The sequence below is a fragment of the Arvicanthis niloticus genome, chromosome 13 (assembly GCF_011762505.2).
Source record: "Arvicanthis niloticus isolate mArvNil1 chromosome 13, mArvNil1.pat.X, whole genome shotgun sequence".
Taxonomy (NCBI): Eukaryota; Metazoa; Chordata; class Mammalia; order Rodentia; family Muridae; genus Arvicanthis; species Arvicanthis niloticus.
In genome coordinates this window covers 77,162,438-77,181,086 of record NC_047670.1, presented here as the reverse complement: position 1 = coordinate 77,181,086, position 18,649 = coordinate 77,162,438, and the positions used below count along the sequence as shown (strand labels likewise).

The window sequence follows — 18,649 nt, the reverse complement described above, 5'->3', positions numbered from 1 at the left end:
TTATTAGTCATAAACCAGTGGTGAGCAGTGCGCCAGCCGCCCAGCCGGTGCCTGGCGAAGTCTGGGAAAAACCTTCTCTAATGTTGTGTTAAATATTTAGTATGAGAGAGTGGCCCTGGGTGAATATTTCATGCCTGCCTTTATTGTCAATCAATGTGCAGAAAGCTACATTCACTGTGGATTTTAAAATCCCAAACCCCAAAGAAAAAGATTTAGAATGAGAGTCATCTATCTTCTCTATCTGGGGCCCTTCGGGTTAGAAGCTCAGCTTCAGTTAATAGGCTGAAAAGAAGCCTGGCAAAGAGGTCCAGGCAGGATGTATGCTAAGAGAACTACATTTGAGGAGGTTCTCTCTCTCTCTCTCTCTCTCTCTCTCTCTCTCTCTCTCTCTCTCTCTCATCTCTGATTTGGGGAGCTTAGGTAGGTAGAGAGGCTAAGTGTCTATCTCTAGTACCAATCAAAAAGTAGGCAGGCTAGGGCCTGAGGTCCCCAGCTCCTTCCATTCTTTTCCCTGCTTCCTTTCTCAATCCAACCCTGCCCTCCTCCAAGTCTACAAGTCTTCTTCCTGGACCACTGTGTCCAGAGGGGAACACTCAATGATTCTTTAAGCCTCCAATCCCTTTGGCCATTACTGCACATCTGGGCATCTGAATATAACTTTGTGGAAATGTTCTGGGCTGGATCCATGGTGTCAGAACAACTGGCACAAGCAGAAAGCAACAGTAACCTTGGTCCTAAGAAGGTGCTGTCACAACATAATGTGTTAGAAAAGAACAACCAACAACCCAGCTCTGTACTCCTAGACAAAACCAAAGGTAGTTTAAACAGTTTCCCCAGCCCTCAGGGCCACCTTCAAATTGGTTTTTCTCTTTAAAGCGTATTTGATTTGATTTTCTTTGTTGAAGGATGAAGCACTGAAACCCTCAGTCAGACAGGAAAGACAGAAATGCCTAGGTTATTTCCAAATCCATTCCACCTTAATTCTTCTACCTGCCCAAATTTACTCAGCCTTTACAACAACACTTTGGAGGAATCTGCCTCCACCATGGTCTTCTGTGTGTGTCAGAGGAGTGTCTCAAATACTGTAGAAGAGACTTCTAATCCCTCTCTGTTTGCACTTAGTGATAGGCATTGCTTCTTGTGCTTTTTAGTCCTGGCCAGATTGTAACTGAAGGCAAATAACTAGATTGGGGCATTTCTGTAGAGAAGGGATCAGAAAGAAGAATCTGTTGCAGTTCCTCTTTTCTTTAGTCTTTTTTTATAGGAGGAGCTGGGGCAACATTTTTTAATTATAATGGTGGTGAACGACGGACTGGGGCTTTTATGGGGTTTGTGTTGACCTCATTAAACTTGCGTTTACTGGAAGCAAAATACTCCCCAAACAGTGATAGCCACCAACAAGGAGAAGGCCAGAGGTACCCCATCTCTTGCAGGGATGAGGGTGGTCTTGGCTCCTACTTTCCCTATGTTCCCATTAGGTTTTTCTTCCTTTTTCCTCTTGCTCTTCTGGGCAGTGTGAGGCTCAATCCCCTAAGTCCTGTTTTGTACAGCCTGGGAGAGAGGTGGGGGGGGGGGGGGTGTCTGCTTCCTGTGAGAAGACAGCTGTGGGCCTGAGCACTTGAATTTGACCACCAAAGTTTATTCCTGGGCCACCATAAAAGTGAAGCAGGCGGCTACAAAGAGCGGACTGATTTTCTTAAAACCCAACGAAGGAAGCGAAGAAGAGCAGCGTCAAGGAAAGAATGTCTAGGAAACTTTAGGACCCTCCAAGAGACTTGTAGGAAGAAATATTCTTCTCCATAAAAGCAAAGCATGAAGTTTAATTTTTTTTCTGGCATTGGTCTCTCAAAAAATTAAAACAACCTTCATAAAACCCTCAGCAATTGGATCAAGGAGAGAAGACCCTGGTTTCTGAGGTCACTTAGCTGTTGATTAGCAAAAATGCTTAGGGGGTGGGGTATTGGCTGGCTTGCCTAGCTTTGGATCCAGACCACCTGGAAGCCTCCACTGGGCTTGTACCCTCTCACTCTGGGACTTCTGCTCACAGCATCTTTTTAGATGGAGGGACACATCTATGGCCCCCCAATCCCATCACTTGCAGACTCTACTGAAGGCAACTGATTTAATGTTGTTATTATTATTCCTCACCTGCTTTGTGCCAGCCATCCCTCCATCTGCCTAGAGTCCCAGCTTTCATAAATACTTCTTGTGATAATCATTATACTGACTTGCGGATTTTTGGTGGCCTTATTCCCTGCTAGCTTCGCTGCTAGCAGGCCTCTGCAGTCGGGGCTGCTGCTGCCTCGGTGGTCTAGCTAGAACTAGGACAGACTCTAGCGGCCTTTCCTCCTACACAAGGACAACAGGGCCTGATGCAGAAGGGGGCACTGTCTGCCGAATTCTGTCATGGGTGGTTCCTACAGCAGCCTCCTGAAAACAGCTCTAGGCAGCCTTGTGGCCTTTTTTTCTCCTTGAATTCTTGAGAGCAGTTCTTGATAAGGGAAAAAGACCACCCTATAGACCACAAGCTAGGAAGAAAATACTACTAGAAAGAAAAAGGGAGGCTTTAAATTCAGCCTCTTGTCGAGTCAATAAAAAGAAAGAAGTCCTACACATGTCCCCAGGCTGGACTGGTGAAGAAGGGATCTCAATTAAAACAGCTTGCATCTTCTTGGGCATTTTTCTTTCCCTTAGCAGCGATGTGGAAGCATAGAATAAATTCTTTATTGTGCTTTGGGATTTTCAAGCTAGAGGCTTATTTTGAACCTGGGACACCCACACCTCACCCTGTTCTCAGAGATCCAAAATGCCTATTTTCTTTTCAGCCCAGGTCAGCACTGCAAGCCCAAGGCTTCAGGTTAGGCCACCAAAGCAGCGGGTGGACCTGCTAGAGTAACATCGGGCCTCTGGACAAGGTAGTGGGTGCAAATAGCAAAGCCGGCAGCTCCTCCGCCCGGCCGCTCCACCCAGCTTCCTCCGCGGAGGGGTTGTCCCAGGAGGCTAGCAACGCGACCCCATTTCTCCCATAAAAGCCCCATTTTATGAGCCAGTTTTACCCCCCCTCCCCGCTCTAAAATGAAGGACATGTCTTAAAAGCAGTCTGAAGATGGAGCCGCTGCCATTGGGCCTTAATTTCCAAAGCTAGTTGCAACTCCATAGAAAATACCTTTTCTGGGGGAGATTGCTCTCTTAGGCCACCGGGATCTCCCAACTCACTGTGGAACAGAGGCCGGGTTGGCCGGTGCCGCCATTCCCCGGCTTTAGCGCCTACTTAGGCTCGGACCCAGTCCCTGCTGATCAAAGTGAGCTCGCGGCATTTTTATGAGATCAACTTCAGTGGCTTCTTACTTGTAATCAGATGCCTGGGTCGAAAATGCAAAAGGGAACAGCTCGTCAATCCAGAATGGAAAAGGAGAGAGAGAGAGAGAGAGAGAGAGAGAGAGAGAGAGAGAGAGAGAGAGAGAGAGAGAGAGAGAGAATGAATATAAAATTAAGGTAACCCAGAAGATCCCAGTCACCCAGGAAAAAGACTCTTTCCCCGAGCAACAATGGTTTGTGGTTCTGTCCCAGCTTTCAGGCCCTGCCTTCTGCCTGCACATTGACTTCTGAGCCCTAATGCCAGGGCGGGCAGAGAGGAGGCCTGACTCGCCTATGCTAGGAAACTCCACGCGAAGCTTCCACAGTGGGACTGCCTTGCGTGGACGAGCCTTATGGCTGGCCTAGAACTGCACAAGGAAAGCACCTTCGGCTCCCGCTTTAAGTCCCCCCCCCCCTCGGCGGTCTCCGTAGTCTCCGTGGTTCTCTCTTCACTACAGCCAGAAGTTGAGTTACAGGAAGATTCGCCAGAGATTTATCGCCTGGCCCCAAACTTGGAGAGCCTCGTTGTCATAAACAGCCGTCTATTGTCTAGACTTTTATCTCCGGGTATGGATCTGGATCTTGCATTAGTGAGGCTCAGGGGATACGGACTGTCTCCGTGGTGTGTGCAGTGCAGCCGGTGCCTGCCGGCGATCACTGGGGATTTGTTTGGGTCGGTTTAGAAGCATGAACAAATTTGTTCTTGGAGCTGTACAGGTATACCTAAGTGTCCACGGGCGGAGGCCTGAGGTAGGAAAGGTCTCTTTTTCTCTCTGCCTGGGAATATTCTGGTGCGTGTACTTGTGTGTTGGGTGAGAATTTGTCACGGTGTTCTTTGTTCTGGGCATTTTAAGTGTTCCTGTCTGGGGTTTTTCGGGTTTTATTAACCTGCATCCGCTTGGCCGGTTTATGTCCCCTTCCAAGCAGATCATCTGGTGTTTTTCAGTATCAGAGCCTAGTGTGTGTGTTTGGTTTCTCTGGGGGAAATGGTTTGGGGTGATGCCTTCTCAAGCTCTTGTCCCCTCAGGTTCTCCTCTCTATCACAGTCACAGCCTTGGCTTTCACAGGGTGTCTGGTGCCTCACTCTTTTCAAATCCCCTAAATCTCCAAAGAGCCCGGCAGTTTTCTGTTATAGGAAAACACTGCTGCAGGCTGAGGTTTGAGTATGGCTGTCTCTCCCACACCATGGGGAAGCATCCCAGATAGTAACCCCTTTTGACTTCCTGGGGTCCCCCTTCACAAGCTGAAGGGCCATCAGTAGAGACCTCCTTAGGCCATTCCAACCATTTGGAATGCTGGGAGGGAGCAGAATTCTAGGCCATGCCAAAGAAAGTCTGCCACCCCCTCCATGGGGATTCCTGACTGCAGATGTCCCTACCTTGGCTTCCCTCATCCCCTACACAAAGGACCCCAGCACTTTGAGACATGGTGGCACTTTGTTCAGAATAAATCTCTTCAGATCCCAGGGTCAGACATTCTGTGGAGAAACCAGGATCCCTTAACACCACCAGAAATAATGAGATGGAGTCCTTTTGTTTTTCATGAAACACTGGATCAAGATAGGAGGCCCAATTGCTCTATCAACTGACTTCGGATCCTGGCTACATCACCCCACTTCAGGTATCTTATAGATTGGAGATAATCCCAACCAGGTATGTAGAGTGGGATGGAGCTGTTCCAAGGGATCAGTTTTCCAGTTGGCATCGCAAAGGTAACAACAAACTGGGGGCTTTTGAGCATTGAGCATCGGGTTTAACTAGAATCAGCCATCATCACTCTTGAAGCATCCCTTAGCCCCCCTTCCCTTGCTATAGAATTTCAATTTTGAAAAAACTGATTAGGCCTTAAGATGGCTCCATGAGCACAGAGGAACCAAAACAATCGGTGAGATTGAGGGAGAAGGAAGTGAGTTCTCCATAGATAACCCCACACTAATAAACTCCCTCTTAACTTCACTACACCTCTAACCTCCACACTATCCTAGAAGGAAGGAAAGAGTCAAAGATCCAGGCTTAGGTTCCTTCCTCCCTCCGCTTTTCCTGGCTGTAACCATAGCTGCCTCTAGTCAGTATCTCACAGCCTGTCTCCTGTTCTGCCGACCTTCCTCCATTTCTGCTTCCTAGCTCTCTGAAACCAAGAAAGACCTAATATATTAGATTTTCCACACCCAAGGCCCAGGCTGGGGTGAGTACCAGGTCCTTGCAGCTAGAATGCTGCGTCCAATCTCACCAGCTGCACCCACCTTTGGTAGTTGCATGATTAAAATGTTTCTCTCTCACTCCCCTCCTGTCCCTTTCTTTCCACCTCAGGATCTGAGAAATAAATAAATCCAAGCCTACCGCTACACCGGCCCTCCCCATCCCTGTGACCTCACTCCTCCTTACCGAATATATCGCTTTGTTTTCAGAAGAAAACTGTAATACTCAGACAGACATTTAAGCTGTAAATGAAGTTTTCTTTATGATGCTTAATTTTCTCTCCAATTCTTAAAGTCCTTCTCCACTTTGCTGCTGTGGAATGGAAGGGTTTTACAAGCCTGCAGGGGAGATGGGGAGTAAAGAGATCATGCCCAGAGTTAGAGACAATGGTGAAAGATGCAGAAGAAGAGATGGGGCCGCCCCAGCTGGCAGGGAGTGGAGCCAGAGGCAGAAAAGGAGAAAAAAGTTTCCTGGAGTCTTCATTAGTTGACTTCCCGGTCCACAGCTACAGCTTCCCAGGGCTGCAGAATTCACTCCCAATAAAGAAAGGAGGTTTAAAAAAAAAAAAAAATCCTGTGTTTACAAGACCTGAAATGCCAGCGCTAAGTCCTTCCAGAGAGAAAGGCTGAAATGGAGGACCGACGTCTTCCTTATAAGGTACGATGCTAACTTGACCTTCACTTTGTCATGGTGCCCCCGCCCACCCAGACTGCTGCAAACCCGCCAGGCAGAGCCAGCCCAACAGCTGACCCTTGTGTCTATCTTCCTCGTGCCTCTTTCTCTTCCAGTCTTTTCCTTCTCTTCCTGCTTATACCTTTATTTTTTTTTTTTAATTTCTTTCCTTATGTTTTGTTTCCTGGTTCTTCCCTCCTGCTCCTTTTTTGTTCATACCTACCTTGCTCGTGGTCTCATACTTTAACTCTCTTTTGCCTCACTCTCTGCTTCTGCTTCTGTAGTAATCTCTTCCCCTCTCCCTCCTACAGTCTTCAGATTTCTCAACTCTCCAAAACAACAACAACAACAAGAACATTTTAAATCTTTCCCTGATCCCTGCCTTAAATTAACCTTTCTAGCTCCAGCTGGACATTTGTCTTGACTCTTGGTGTTGTTAAGGTGTGGACTCCAGGAAAGACAAATTGGGGAAAAAAGAGAGCTTGGCTCTGGGCCTAGTTTCTATTTGGGGTTGACAGTGAACTTGATTTTGATAAGTTCTTATGAACCACACCAATCAAGTCTCCTGAACCCTAGTGTTCTTGTACTGAGAACTAAGTCTCCTGCCGAGGTAAGAGCCGCACCCATTGCCCCCCCAGGCTAAGAGGGGCTGAGTATCAAGTTAGTGTTTCCCCATTTTGGTCTTCGGACTTAATATACCCTAAAATTCTAGAGCTTTCCCTTAAAACATCCAGGGGATGAATTTAGAGTCTTAGGGATTTCTGGAGATTTCCTACACAGGTAAAAATGGAAAAAGAAAGATTCTTAGGGCCTCTCTACCTTGTCTCCAGCTTCCAACAAAGCCTCCAACATTAACTCTAATATCTTGTGGTTATAAAATAATATTATTGACACCCTGTAATTATCTATTATCTACTTACTTGTGATAATTACAATCTTAGAGGAGGCAGTTCTGTGCAGACAAAGTGAATTCTAGGTAGTATCCAAAATGAAAATGAAACTGGATCAGAGATCAGAGTACTTCAACAGATCTCATCATTTCTTAGCGGTGTTTCAAATTTGTAAGCCTTCACCGCAGACCTCCTTGATTTAAGAGTAACTATTTTTCTTCTATATCCCACACACCATTTCCCCCTTTCCCCTCTCTTCTCCTCTGTAAAGATAATAAGAAAATTCTCTCGCGCTCTCTCTCTCTTTCTGTCTCTCTCTCTCCCTCCCTCCCTTCCTCCCTCCCTACAATTATCTGGATAATTGCGTGAATTCCTCCTTGAATACCATTGTGTAGTCAGGGTAGGGGTTTCAGCCGGAAGTGGAGGGGACAGGATTCCACACAGGGAGGAGGGAGCTGAGAGAGTCCGGAGTTCTTACATTCCCAGACTTTATAGTTCTGTCTAGTGTTACATTGTTTCTTCAGGCAAAGATCTTTGTTCCCTTTCAGTCATATTTCTCCCTTCTCCCTCCCTTTTTCTCTCCCTCCCCCCCCTCTTTTTTGGTCCCTTTAAAGGAGACTCAGATCATCTTCTGCTCTTAATAGATGACTATAAAAGTAAAATTAATTCCCCCTTGCCCTTTAATATCAATATCTCTCTGTTAAGTATGCACATCAGCGAGAATAAACAGAATTAAGTGCTACAACCCAAACCAGCAATTATACCCAAGGCGTTTTTTTTTCTTCCTTTCATGAGTCTGGCTTATCTTGGGTTGTTCATTCTGGTGCAAGATAACCCGGGCATAGTTGTTTATTTATGTTTTTTACAAGCTCATCGGAGCACGATAGAAAAGCAACTGTAAAAGCAGAGACAGTAAGAGCAGAAGGAAGTCAGCGCCAACGTAGACCAAAAGGAACCACCCAGAAATACAGGCAAAGGAGCCGGCAGAGGTCCCCAATACCGAGAGGACAGAAGACACGCACGGAGAAAGGTTTATGTTTTGTTTTGTTGTCTTTTAAATTTTGATTTGGAGCTCAATGAAGAAAAGGCAAAATATAGGCCAGAGGACCAGAGGACGGGAAGAGGACAGGTCATACATAGCTCGCAGTGTGCCAGGCCCAGAAGGAAGGAGCTCCGGACAAACCCGAGTGGGCGCCAGAGCAGGCAACAGTCCTGAGAGCTGGGGGGCTGGCCTCTTGAAACCCTCCTCGCGGCTGCCTGAGCTTTTTTTGCTCTCCTTATCATGCCCATCTTTATGACGAGGCTTGTTAACACGACCAGCGATCTGACCACGCACATCTATCTCCACCGCACAGGCGCTCAGCCGAGCAGCGGCCGGCGGGGGGACTGGGAGGCACTAATTAATTGATTCCTTGGACTGTAAAATATGGCCGCGTCTACATGGAACCTGTGGACTCATAAACAATATGTCTGCAGATGTGAGTGCACTGTCTCTTAAAGAATTTTTCTATAGGTATACGTATTAGAATCCAGGATTTGAAGGGCTCAAATAAGATTGTTTTTTCAATATATATATATAGGTTTTCTCTGCTGCTAGTGTAGACACAGAGATTGGCTTCTGACTGGCTAAGCGTTAGGATCAAAATCAAAGGCCAGCTGAGAAGGCCTGAAGCCTCTGTCCTTCCTGGGAGCAGGATAATGGGTCCAGGTTCAGGCCTTGCTTCCTGGTGCTGCCTAGGCTCCAGATTATAAAATATTTTTTAAATTTACAAACTCTAACCTAAAGGAGCCTAAGTGCACCCTTACCTAGCTATCCAGATCACTGCTCACCTCTTTCTTATCTGTCTGCACACAGCATTGCTATAAGATGCTTGCATTAGTTTTAGAAGAATGTGTCTTGAGATGCATGATGTGATGTGATTTTTTTTTTGTTGTTGTTGTTGTTTTGTTTTTTGTTTCCAAGACAGGGTTTCTCTGTGTATCCCTGACTGTCCTGGAACTCACTTTGTAGACCAGGCTGGCCTCGAACTCAGAAATCCTCCTGCCTCTGCCTCCCAAGTGCTCCCAACTGCCCCGAGATATGATGCGATTAAATAGCTCTAACAATTTTATATAAGCACAATTGCATACTGAATCTTGATGCAAATAGGGGTTAATATGTTCTCAACAGATACCAGCTTCAGAAAAGAGACACAACAGGGAACTAAAAGTGACCATTTACACAATAATGCTTGTTGACATACATGGCTATTTCAAAGAGAGAAATACTAGGCAGAAACACAAATAGAAAAAAGAATTAGCTAGTGGAAATTGTCATTACCAATGTCGTCACTACTTTTTGGCCTTGGGTGAATCTCTTAAACCTGGCTGTGTTCCCTACATTCAGCATGGCAGAGAGGTTTCTCACCTTCCCAGACCCTCAGCTCTGGTTCTAATATTTATTTTTAAAAATCTCCAGAGAAATGTATGTCACAAATAATATGAGTCTAAAGAATGTGCCAATATAATTTACAGACTTTTAAAATATACTGTGTTGATATGCACTTCGTATGTATGTAAGAATGTGGTATAATTTTCACTGAGTTTTTACTGCTGTATTAATATTTGGGTTCATTTCATGCTGTAGTTCAACATGTTACAGAATGTAGAAACACATGATTAAATGAACTCAGAAAAGTACACCCTTTATGTAAGATATATGAAGGCCTTGTTTACATATGCAAATAAAATTTTGCTTGTGAATCTAAAGGATATGGTTCATCTATTTTCAGTATCTCACTCTGTCATGCAGCAGATGAAAGTACCTCTGTGTATACAGTATAAGGAAACATCTTATTTGTGCATTTTAGTCTCTTTTCATATCTCAGTTACGGCCACAACAGAGCTAAGTATGTACTTATGGAACATGCTCTCATGCTTCCGAGTGAACCGTATGCTCCCACAGATGGTTTTCCAGACCAGGTTTCATCCACTCAGACAGGTCCTTGAAGGAAGTTCTCCACTCTCCACTGGATAACAGAAACAGGCATTGAAATACTGGTCTCCAAATTCCTCAGTAAAAAGGCTTTGACTTGAAAAGGGGAAGCCGCACATTGGCAAGGGGCTAGTTCTCAAAAGCTAAAGGTTAGGTCTACTTGTGGCCCAATTTATTGACTCCAGTGCCAAGCTTCTTCACACGCCTTAGGAGAATCACCACTAACAAGTTTGGCTAAGGAATCTTCTTAAGAACCTTAGTTTCAACAGCCTAGGTAGTAGCTCGTACACAGACTGACTTTCAAGGTCGCCTGCAAACTCAAGGGACTGGAGACTGGGCGGCACCAGGTCCCAGAGACACAGTCTCCACCGCTCTGGCCAGCAGGGGTCATCCCGTCCTTCCTGGGGGCCTGGCAGCCCTGGGAAACGACCAGAGCTGCTGGCACTGTTGAGATCAGAGCTGCCGGGATCAGCCAGTACTTTCTTTGGGCGCGCTATGTTTCTTCCCTGAAGTAAACCGGGGACAAGATTAGTCAGAGATCTCAGAACCCTCCCCCTGCCTCCGGGCCCCCTGCCTCAAGGCCAGGCACTGAGGATGCTTGAGGGAGTCCAGGAGCATTCTAGGCGCTCCCATCATCCATCAGCGGCGAAGCGCCTTTGTCTCGGGCTTCCTCGGGAGAAGCAACCACCAGAGCCGGCCAGCAGCGCTCAGCCGCCCCCAGAGGCGGCGATCTAGCGGGAGAGGCGCGGGTCATAGACTTTTGCGCTGAAAATCCGTAACTGGACGTCCGTTGCCCTGAAGAGGCGTCCGTCGGCTCTAAACCGAGGCGAAGTGTGTGCTGGGCTGCGGCCCGCGGGCGGGTAATCAGCCTCACGCTCGGCACCACCTTCCGCGTCCACAGACGCACACCGCACAGAGGTCTGGCGGCTCCAGGGTGCGTTTCTACAGCGGCCTGGGCCCTGTAAACCCTTTCCTGCTTTCCCTACACACGAAGGGCAAGCGGGTGGGCATGGGGGCTCGGCCTGGCCGGAAGACTAGGTCTGGGGGTTTGCTTTGTTTGCGGATCTGGGCCAGTGGTCCCTGCTTCACTCTGGGTTTGCGCCATCGATCTAAGGAGCTAGGTTTCCGGAGCATTAGCATCCACGGAACCCGGACTGCCAAGCTCATCTCCTGTCAGCTAGGTAATGGCGTAGGCAGTGCAGATCAGCGTGCAACACTTCGTGAATAATAGGGTCCAATACAGACTTGATTTGGGATGATAGAAGCTTACATATACTCAGCAGATCAGTTATTTTCCTATCTAGATTATTCAAATAATCCCATTTTCTTGCTCTTTTAAGACCCAGTTACAAGCACAAGATGCTTTTTTCCTTAAAATTGGAGTAAGTTAGACTTTGAAGCGTAAACTAGACAAACAATTGTAACAATGACGAAATCGCCGCCTAGACAGAGACCCAGGTGTTGCTTCTTAGTTTGAGAAGAGAGCTGTAGTGTTTTCCCTTTATTAACTTCCTCACTTTATTGAATCTGGGAGCCTGTATAGACACAAAGTGCCCTCTATTTCATATTGGAAATGTCTAGGAATATGTCAAGGGAATAAATTAAAGACCACTTACTACTCATGGTCTCCTTAACATCCCCATCCCCTATTTTAGGCCAGAAATTCTTCCACTGTAAATATATCCTGTGTAGATATATCATAAGAAACGGATAGTCATTTGCCTGGATTCACTGCACTTCAGATTCACTCTCCTATATTCAGATCTAAAAGCAGCCATCAGTCCTTACCCCAGCTCTTCCTTGCCAGAAGCTGACCACCTCCAGGTTCTCCTGCATTCTGGGGGAAATTTTATATGAGCACCTCAGGGATTTGGGGGGGGGGGTCTCCACCTGTATCCAGGCTCTACAAGGGAGTTGGGAATTAGGAGTGAAGGGAGAATGGAATTTGGTTTAAATGTGCTACTCTCTCTGGTTAGGTCATAAGAAAAGAGAAGGAGAGAGATTTCAGGGCTGAAGGCATGGTTGACTCCACTGAAACACCCACTATTCTAGGCCAGGAGTGAGGGAAAGATGGAAGAATTTGGATAAGACCCCCCCCCCCCCAAGAGTGGAGTCGCACAACTGAGAAAGGGTAATTGATGGGCAAGCAAGAGGCAGATTCAAGTGTCCATGCAGAGGGAAGGCATTTCTTAGAGAAAGAAGAGTCCGGTGGAGGTGCTGCTGCTTCAGGGGAACAATGCATACCACCCCAGCTTTGAGTCTGGCTCTGGAGAGGCCCTGAGAGGGTTGCTGGCTTCAAGAATTGAAGACTATTTCACCAGCTCTAGGGGTCTTTTGTTCCCTGACTACTTATTTCACAGTACACAAAATATCTTCTCAGAGTGAAGCTACCAGTTTTGAACCATAGAGTTGCAGCTCTTGGCCCACCAGTCATCAGTGGCCATATCACAGCCCTCCCTCAATAACAGTCCCAAGGACCCCTAGTCCCAGCCCTGATTCTTTCCAGCTATGAAGACCTCTTTTCTGAAGCCAGTTTCTCCTCCTCTAGGCTGTCCACATTATTTTTTTTACAGCCCAGTGACTCTTCAGAGCTCCCTCTCCTTCCCCAGTCTGCCGCCCCCCAATTTTCTCTCTGCCAGTAATTGCTTGGGACTCGATACGGCAGCTCATCAACAGATCTTGGTTGGTCATATATTTTTGTTACCCATGCAACTGCTCTTTCTTTATTATTACACATTTATTATCTTTATCATTCACCTGAGCTGGAGAAAATAAAATAGCTAAGGGCGAGGGCTTCTGTTCTTTCTGGGTAGAGGAGACTGTAGGGGGTGGGGGGGAAACGACCCAGTTTTAGAAATAGTTCTCAAAACATCACATCATCATACATCCATATTTTAATTATTAATATTAACATGATGAAGCAGCTCTGTACAAGGACTATATAAAGGGAAAACGTGCTAAAGACAGATGCTGTAGGGGAGTACACTACACAGATCTGGGAAGGGAGGTAAGGAATACGGACTACCACAGGAACTACAGAGTAGGTACCAGAGACAGACACAATCAACAAGACACATATTGACAAAGAAGCTCACAGAAGTCAAGTTTAAAAGCAAAGGAAAGAGAATATTGCATAACTTTGCCTCCTTCCCTTTGGAGTATTCTAGTCTCTTTTCTACCAGGCTTCAGGAATCAAATCAGAGAGGGTGGAGCTTGAATCTAGAGCCCACCAGTCACTGGAAGAGCTGCACAAGGGGATACAAACAGGGAGAAGGGTAGTACTCCATTCCCATGGCCAGGTCACAGGAGATTGTGTGGACAGCTGGAGTGGAGATGCTTTGTGGGAACTTGAACATAGATGAACATGTGTAGTGGTGGTGAGATGTGTCAGGAGCCCAATGGAGGATCAAGGCATGTGATTGTATTTCCTCTCTATTGAGCCAAATGGAGAGATCAAGAAGCTGCCTGTTTGCAAGTTTAGTAGGGAGAGAGGTTTGGACCCAACAGTTTGCGTGTGTCTCTGCACAATCCTGTAAACAAACTTGAAGCCATGTGCTATTGGGAGAACCCAGTATTCTGTGGCTTGCCCTTGGAGAGTAGGAAGACTCTCTTCACCTCAGTGGGCGGTTTCACACCGCCCAAGCTGCACTTAGCTCTGCCCATTTCCTACTTCTCAACCTTGTGTTTCCACAGAAGTGAGGCAGCAGACGGGAAGCTGGTGGACTCATGTGGAAAGAGTAAAAACAGGGTGCAGGAGGGCTGGTGGGTTGTCTGGACTATTCTTCCCAGAGCCGGCCAGCCTCAGAACGTTGGGTCTGGGGCTGAAGGCTGAAAGGATTTGTGAATAAAAAGCCTTGTCTTTGGCCTCCAACTGAGTCTGGGGATGAGCCCCTCCCTTTTCAGCTCTGGCCTCGTACTCGGTGGCTAGCTGGCCCGGAGGCGGAGGCAGCGGATCCTGAGACAAAGGGCGATGTTGGGGGACGGGTAGGGGATAGAGAGAAAGGAGTTGGGTGGGGGACTGCAGCGCCCCCTCCTTCATTGTCACCAGCCTGGGAAACGGATTGAGCTGGGCCTCTGCTGCCCGTAGCCCCTTTAAGGGTAGATTCTCCTCCCGCCTCGTAAATTACGCCGGTCCAGCCTCCGGCCGGCCGTGACCATGAACGCCAGCGGGAAGAGAGAATCAGCGGGCCCGCTGCTGTAGGTGCCGGAAACTCTCCCTGCCAATCAATACCGCTCTCCGCAATCCCTTCCATCACCTCTTTGGGCTTCCCGGAGGGCCAGGTGGGGGTCTCTTGTGGGGTGGCTAATGAACCTGTGTCTGTGTGAGTTTGGTTCTCAGTTTTCCCCTGTTTACCGCTTCCCGTCTACAGTGGTGTACGTGATGGGAAAAGTAGCTAGCACACCTGTGAGTTGTTTGCCTGGGACAAGCTGGGGACTTAGCAGCGGACTGAAGACCTTGAAACTTTTCTAGATCCGTCCTGGAGAGTATCCAAAGCTGTTTAGTCTATTTTCCTGCAGGGTAGTCTGCCAAATACAGGCAGTTCAGTCCAACCCAGCGCTCAGGCTGGGGGACTCAGATGTAGGTAGGCTCAAGGCCTTACCAATCATTCTCTCAACACTTCCTTCTTGGTCTCTAGCTTCCTCCAAGCCTGCCACAGCTCTCTATCCTAGCCCTTAACTCTGTCCACGGATCCCCTCTGTTGTAGCTCCCACCTCTCAACTCCATCAATTATGTTTGGGCACCTTGGTTCCACTATCATCAACCTTGTCTGCTCCTTTAAGTATTAGAGACTTAAGACCAGAAAGGGAAGTGGTGGACGGGTGCGAATAAGTGTCTGGGCCTCTGCTTTCCCATAACCTCAGCGGGAGGCACAGCAGCTTCATCCTGCCTCAAATAAACCACCCCTGCCCAGTGTACTAGCCTGCCCTTGTCTCTCCTGGGCTTCTGCCTTCTACATTTAGGTTTATTCCCTTTTCTCAGGGACCCGCAGGGCCTGTTGGGGGTGTATGTATGTGGGAGGGAACCACGAACAAAACAGACATGAGACGTCCGGGGAGGGCCTGCCAGAAGGCCTGGCGTTGTAAGCGGGACTTTGTCCCAGGCTGCGCCCCCTCTTGTTCCACCAAGGCAAGCTCAGTCTGGGGCTAGCACGCATGTCCTGCTCCCTAGAAGAAGGAGAGCGCTTGCTCCCTCAGCAGAAGTCTTTTCTTTTTCATTCTCCGGTTCTGGAACCAAATCTTGACCTGCTGATCACTAAGATTCAAGCGGTCCGAGAGTTCCCTCCGACGCTGGCGTGTGATGAACTCGTTGACCAGAAACTCGCCCTCCAGCTCAGCCAGCTGCAACTTCGAATACGGCTTGCGCTTCTTTCGCGAGCGGCTGTGGATCGGGTACCAGGGCGCGCCTGGGTGGAGATGAACCGCAGGGTTGGCTAGAGGATCAGGGGGTGACTAGCTCACTGCCCTGGGCCCTTTTCCAGACCCTTTTACACTAGCCCCACACCCAGACCAGGTTATTCCTTTCCCCTCTCATCCTGAAAGCCTTTACCCAGATCATCCTCACCAAACCATCACTTCATCAACTTCTCCCGCTTTCACTCTATGCCTCAACACTATCTTCCATAATAGTATACACAACTTTTTATATTCCCATCTCCTCAATTCTTCCAAACTATCTTCTCTATTATTATTATTACCACCACCATCATCATCATCATTAAAATGTCCTGGCCCTTACAACTTCTGGGACTATGGATCCCATCAGTTAAAAAAGATGTGGGCGGGCGGTGAAAAGTAAATCATGTTGATTGTGTTTCTTAAAATAAGAACTGTGAGTAATGAAGGCCTATGGCTAAGCAGAAGGAAAGGCACCCTGAAAAATAGGACTGGAATCTCCTTCTACACCTCTTTCCCCTTAGGCTTGGGGAAGTCCCCGTCAGGATCCCCGTTCTCTGGAGCTCCCTGCCCCCTACGGCCACTAGGAGCAAAAAAAAAAAAAAAAAAAAAAAAAAAAAAAAAGGAAATCTCTCCAGGTCTTTTATGGGGATATTTACATGTTTATAGGGTTCCCTTCCCCCCCCCCCCACTTCTTTTTAAAAGAAGCCCTAGCTCACCACACATTCTGTCACCCTAGGCAGTTCCAGCTCAAGCCTCCCCTGCCCAAACTAGCAAGACGTTCTGTCAGAGTAAGCCGCACAAGTGGGCTGGGGTCCTTACCGCTGGCTGAGAGCCCGCCGCCTGGGTTCAGTGGCGATACCAGAGAGCCAGGGTCGCCAGCGCTGGCGCCCTTATTGCCCTCGTTGAGTAGGGACGAACTGGAGTCGGATTCCAGTGACTGGCACGAGGGTGGGTCGTGGGGAGGTCCCGTGCTGCCGTCACCACCGCCGCCGCCCGCTGTATAGTCGTACTTGAAGCCGAGTGCAGGTGGCCCCGACGGCTCCAGCTGCAGTAGCGCTGCCCCGGGTCCTGCTCCGGGTTCGCGCCCGCGCTCCTCCCGCTTTAGGCCCCCGCCGCCGCCCTCAGCGCAGGGCTCTCGGTAGTAACCCTTGCTATCCTCCACGCGAGCCAACTCGCACGTGCGGCCAAAAGGCGGATTGAGAGACACCGGACTGCCGAGATAGGGTTGAGGGTAGCCATTGCACGGCTCGGCCGACGGCCAGGGCAGCGAGCACACGTTGTCGCGGCGTGGGTAGGACAGCGAAGGCAGCCCCGGGAGTTGTGCCCCTGACGCGCGGAAGTTGGGGAAGTAGAAGGTGTCTCCCGTGTGGATATTCACCAGCGGCCCCACAAACCCAGGATTCAGGAGATTATGCTCGCCCATTTCCGCGGGGCCCGACCGGCAGCTTCTACTTTATTGCTATCTGACATTAAACATAGTTAAACCTGCACCAGCCACCCATTGGCCGCCCTACTCACGTGGGTGCTACCGCCAGGGGGAGGGGTGGGGACAACCGAACCCCCCACCCACATTCCCCGCACCAACTCTAACTTCCCCCTTCCCCAATCCTGGGTGGGGATGGGGGAGCAAAAGGCAGGAACAGATTTATTCGTTGGATTCTGGTTTTTTAAAAATCATATAAAATCTTAACGCAGACGGAGATGCGATCGCTCGACGCGGGGCAAAAACCAAAAAAAAAAAAAAAAAAGCGACACCATACACACCTCTGCACCCTGCACCCCTCCCCAGATGTATTATCTTATCACCAACAGCTGGCCGAGTACAGCCCGTCCCTCTTTAATTAGCTCCTTTATTAACTAAAACCGTTGGAATTTACAATATCTCCCCAATAAATTACTATTAGATATTGTGTCATATAAAGTTTACTGGCTGTTTAAGGAGACGGATGAGCCCTTTGGCTCAGGGTTTATTTACAGTAGAGGCGAAGTGGGGGTGAGAGAACAGGTTTCCCTGCAGCTATCTTTCAGCCCTGAAAGCGCTGCTGCGTTGTCTCCATTGCATTTTCTTTTTGGGATATGAAAAGATGCTTGTGGTTCTTTCACTCAAAAAAGGTTTAGGAGGAATTGATAATTCTACCTCTTCTGTACCCCTGACACCTTAGCCTTCACTCGTCGGTAGAGGAAGAACCAACCGAAGGCAGAGAAAAGAGCAAATGAAGGTGCTGAGTTCAGTGTGGACCTATTTGCCTGCTCTTGAAAATCTAGGGGGTGGCTTGAACTACTTTTCGGCTGTGACTTCTAGGTACTAGGAGCTTCTAAGAATCTCCTCGTCTTTATGACAGGAGGCTGTCAGCCCCAGCAGAAACTGGCTGGCCTGAAGATTATTTACTCTACAGCAAAGGAGATTGCCCTACAACCTGCAGGCTGGCGGTGGGGCCATTGTGGAGCAGCACGGAAGCCAGGGGTGAGTTGCCTTCTGAGGTGGGACAAGAGTGAGGGAAGTATCTTGTTAAGGACTCAAATTTTTATTTATGATGTTCCTTCCAGAGAAGGCTGGGAACCTAGCTAGCACTGGCTGTTGACTATAATGAACAACTGCAAGTCAACATTGGGATTTCAACTGGAGCACCGGTGCAGCAGCTCATCAAGAGAAGAACCAGCTCAAATACATTTTATTAAGGTTATAGCAGAGAGACATTCATCCTCTCTGATTATTTTGAGCTTTAGCTGTCCAAGATTGAATAAACAGTTTGACAATGTATACATGTTAAAAAAGATCGTGACTGTTTTTAATCAGAGAATTTCACACACACACACACACACACATAGAGAGAGATAGTGAGAGAGAGAGAGAGAGAGAGAGAGAGAGAGAGAGTGATAGAGAATATATGAACGAAGGTAGGTGATAGTTAAATATCTGGAAAATAGCCGATGCTACAAAAAGCCGACAGAATCGCAGGAGATTCTCATTCCCCTCTTCTCTCTCCCGCCCCTCTCTCCTCTACAGGACTCGGCGGAAAGAAAGCAGATTCTTCGAATTCCACCGCTCCCGGAGCGATTTCATATCCCAAACCATAGCCGCTCATTCCGACAGAAATGTGTCCCCGCGGGCGCCGCCCTGCCCCGCGCAGCTAGCAGCCCGCAGCTTGGCGCCCGCCCCT

At 48.1% G+C, this 18,649-nt stretch overlaps 1 protein-coding gene across 1 annotated transcript; it reads right to left on the bottom strand.

Moving 5' to 3' along the window:
* Positions 1-15,257: 15,257 nt before the first annotated feature.
* On the bottom strand, positions 15,258-16,911 carry Hoxc12 (homeobox C12). The gene is made up of 2 exons (XM_034517508.2): positions 16,308-16,911; positions 15,258-15,496 (listed from the first exon to the last, which is right to left on the bottom strand). Exons 1-2 carry the CDS (start codon positions 16,909-16,911, stop codon positions 15,258-15,260), a joined length of 843 nt encoding a protein of 280 aa, XP_034373399.1.
* Between the last annotated feature and the right edge of the window lie 1,738 nt (positions 16,912-18,649).

Bases quoted from the DNA above. Each gene is read 5' to 3' on its own strand.
- Hoxc12 (XM_034517508.2), bottom strand. From the start codon at position 16,911: ATGGGCGAGCATAATCTCCTGAATCCTGGGTTTGTGGGGCCGCTGGTG. The intron at 15,497-16,307 runs GTAAGGACCCCA...ATCTCCACCCAG, and splicing joins CGGCGGGCTCTCAGCCAGCG to GCGCGCCCTGGTACCCGATC.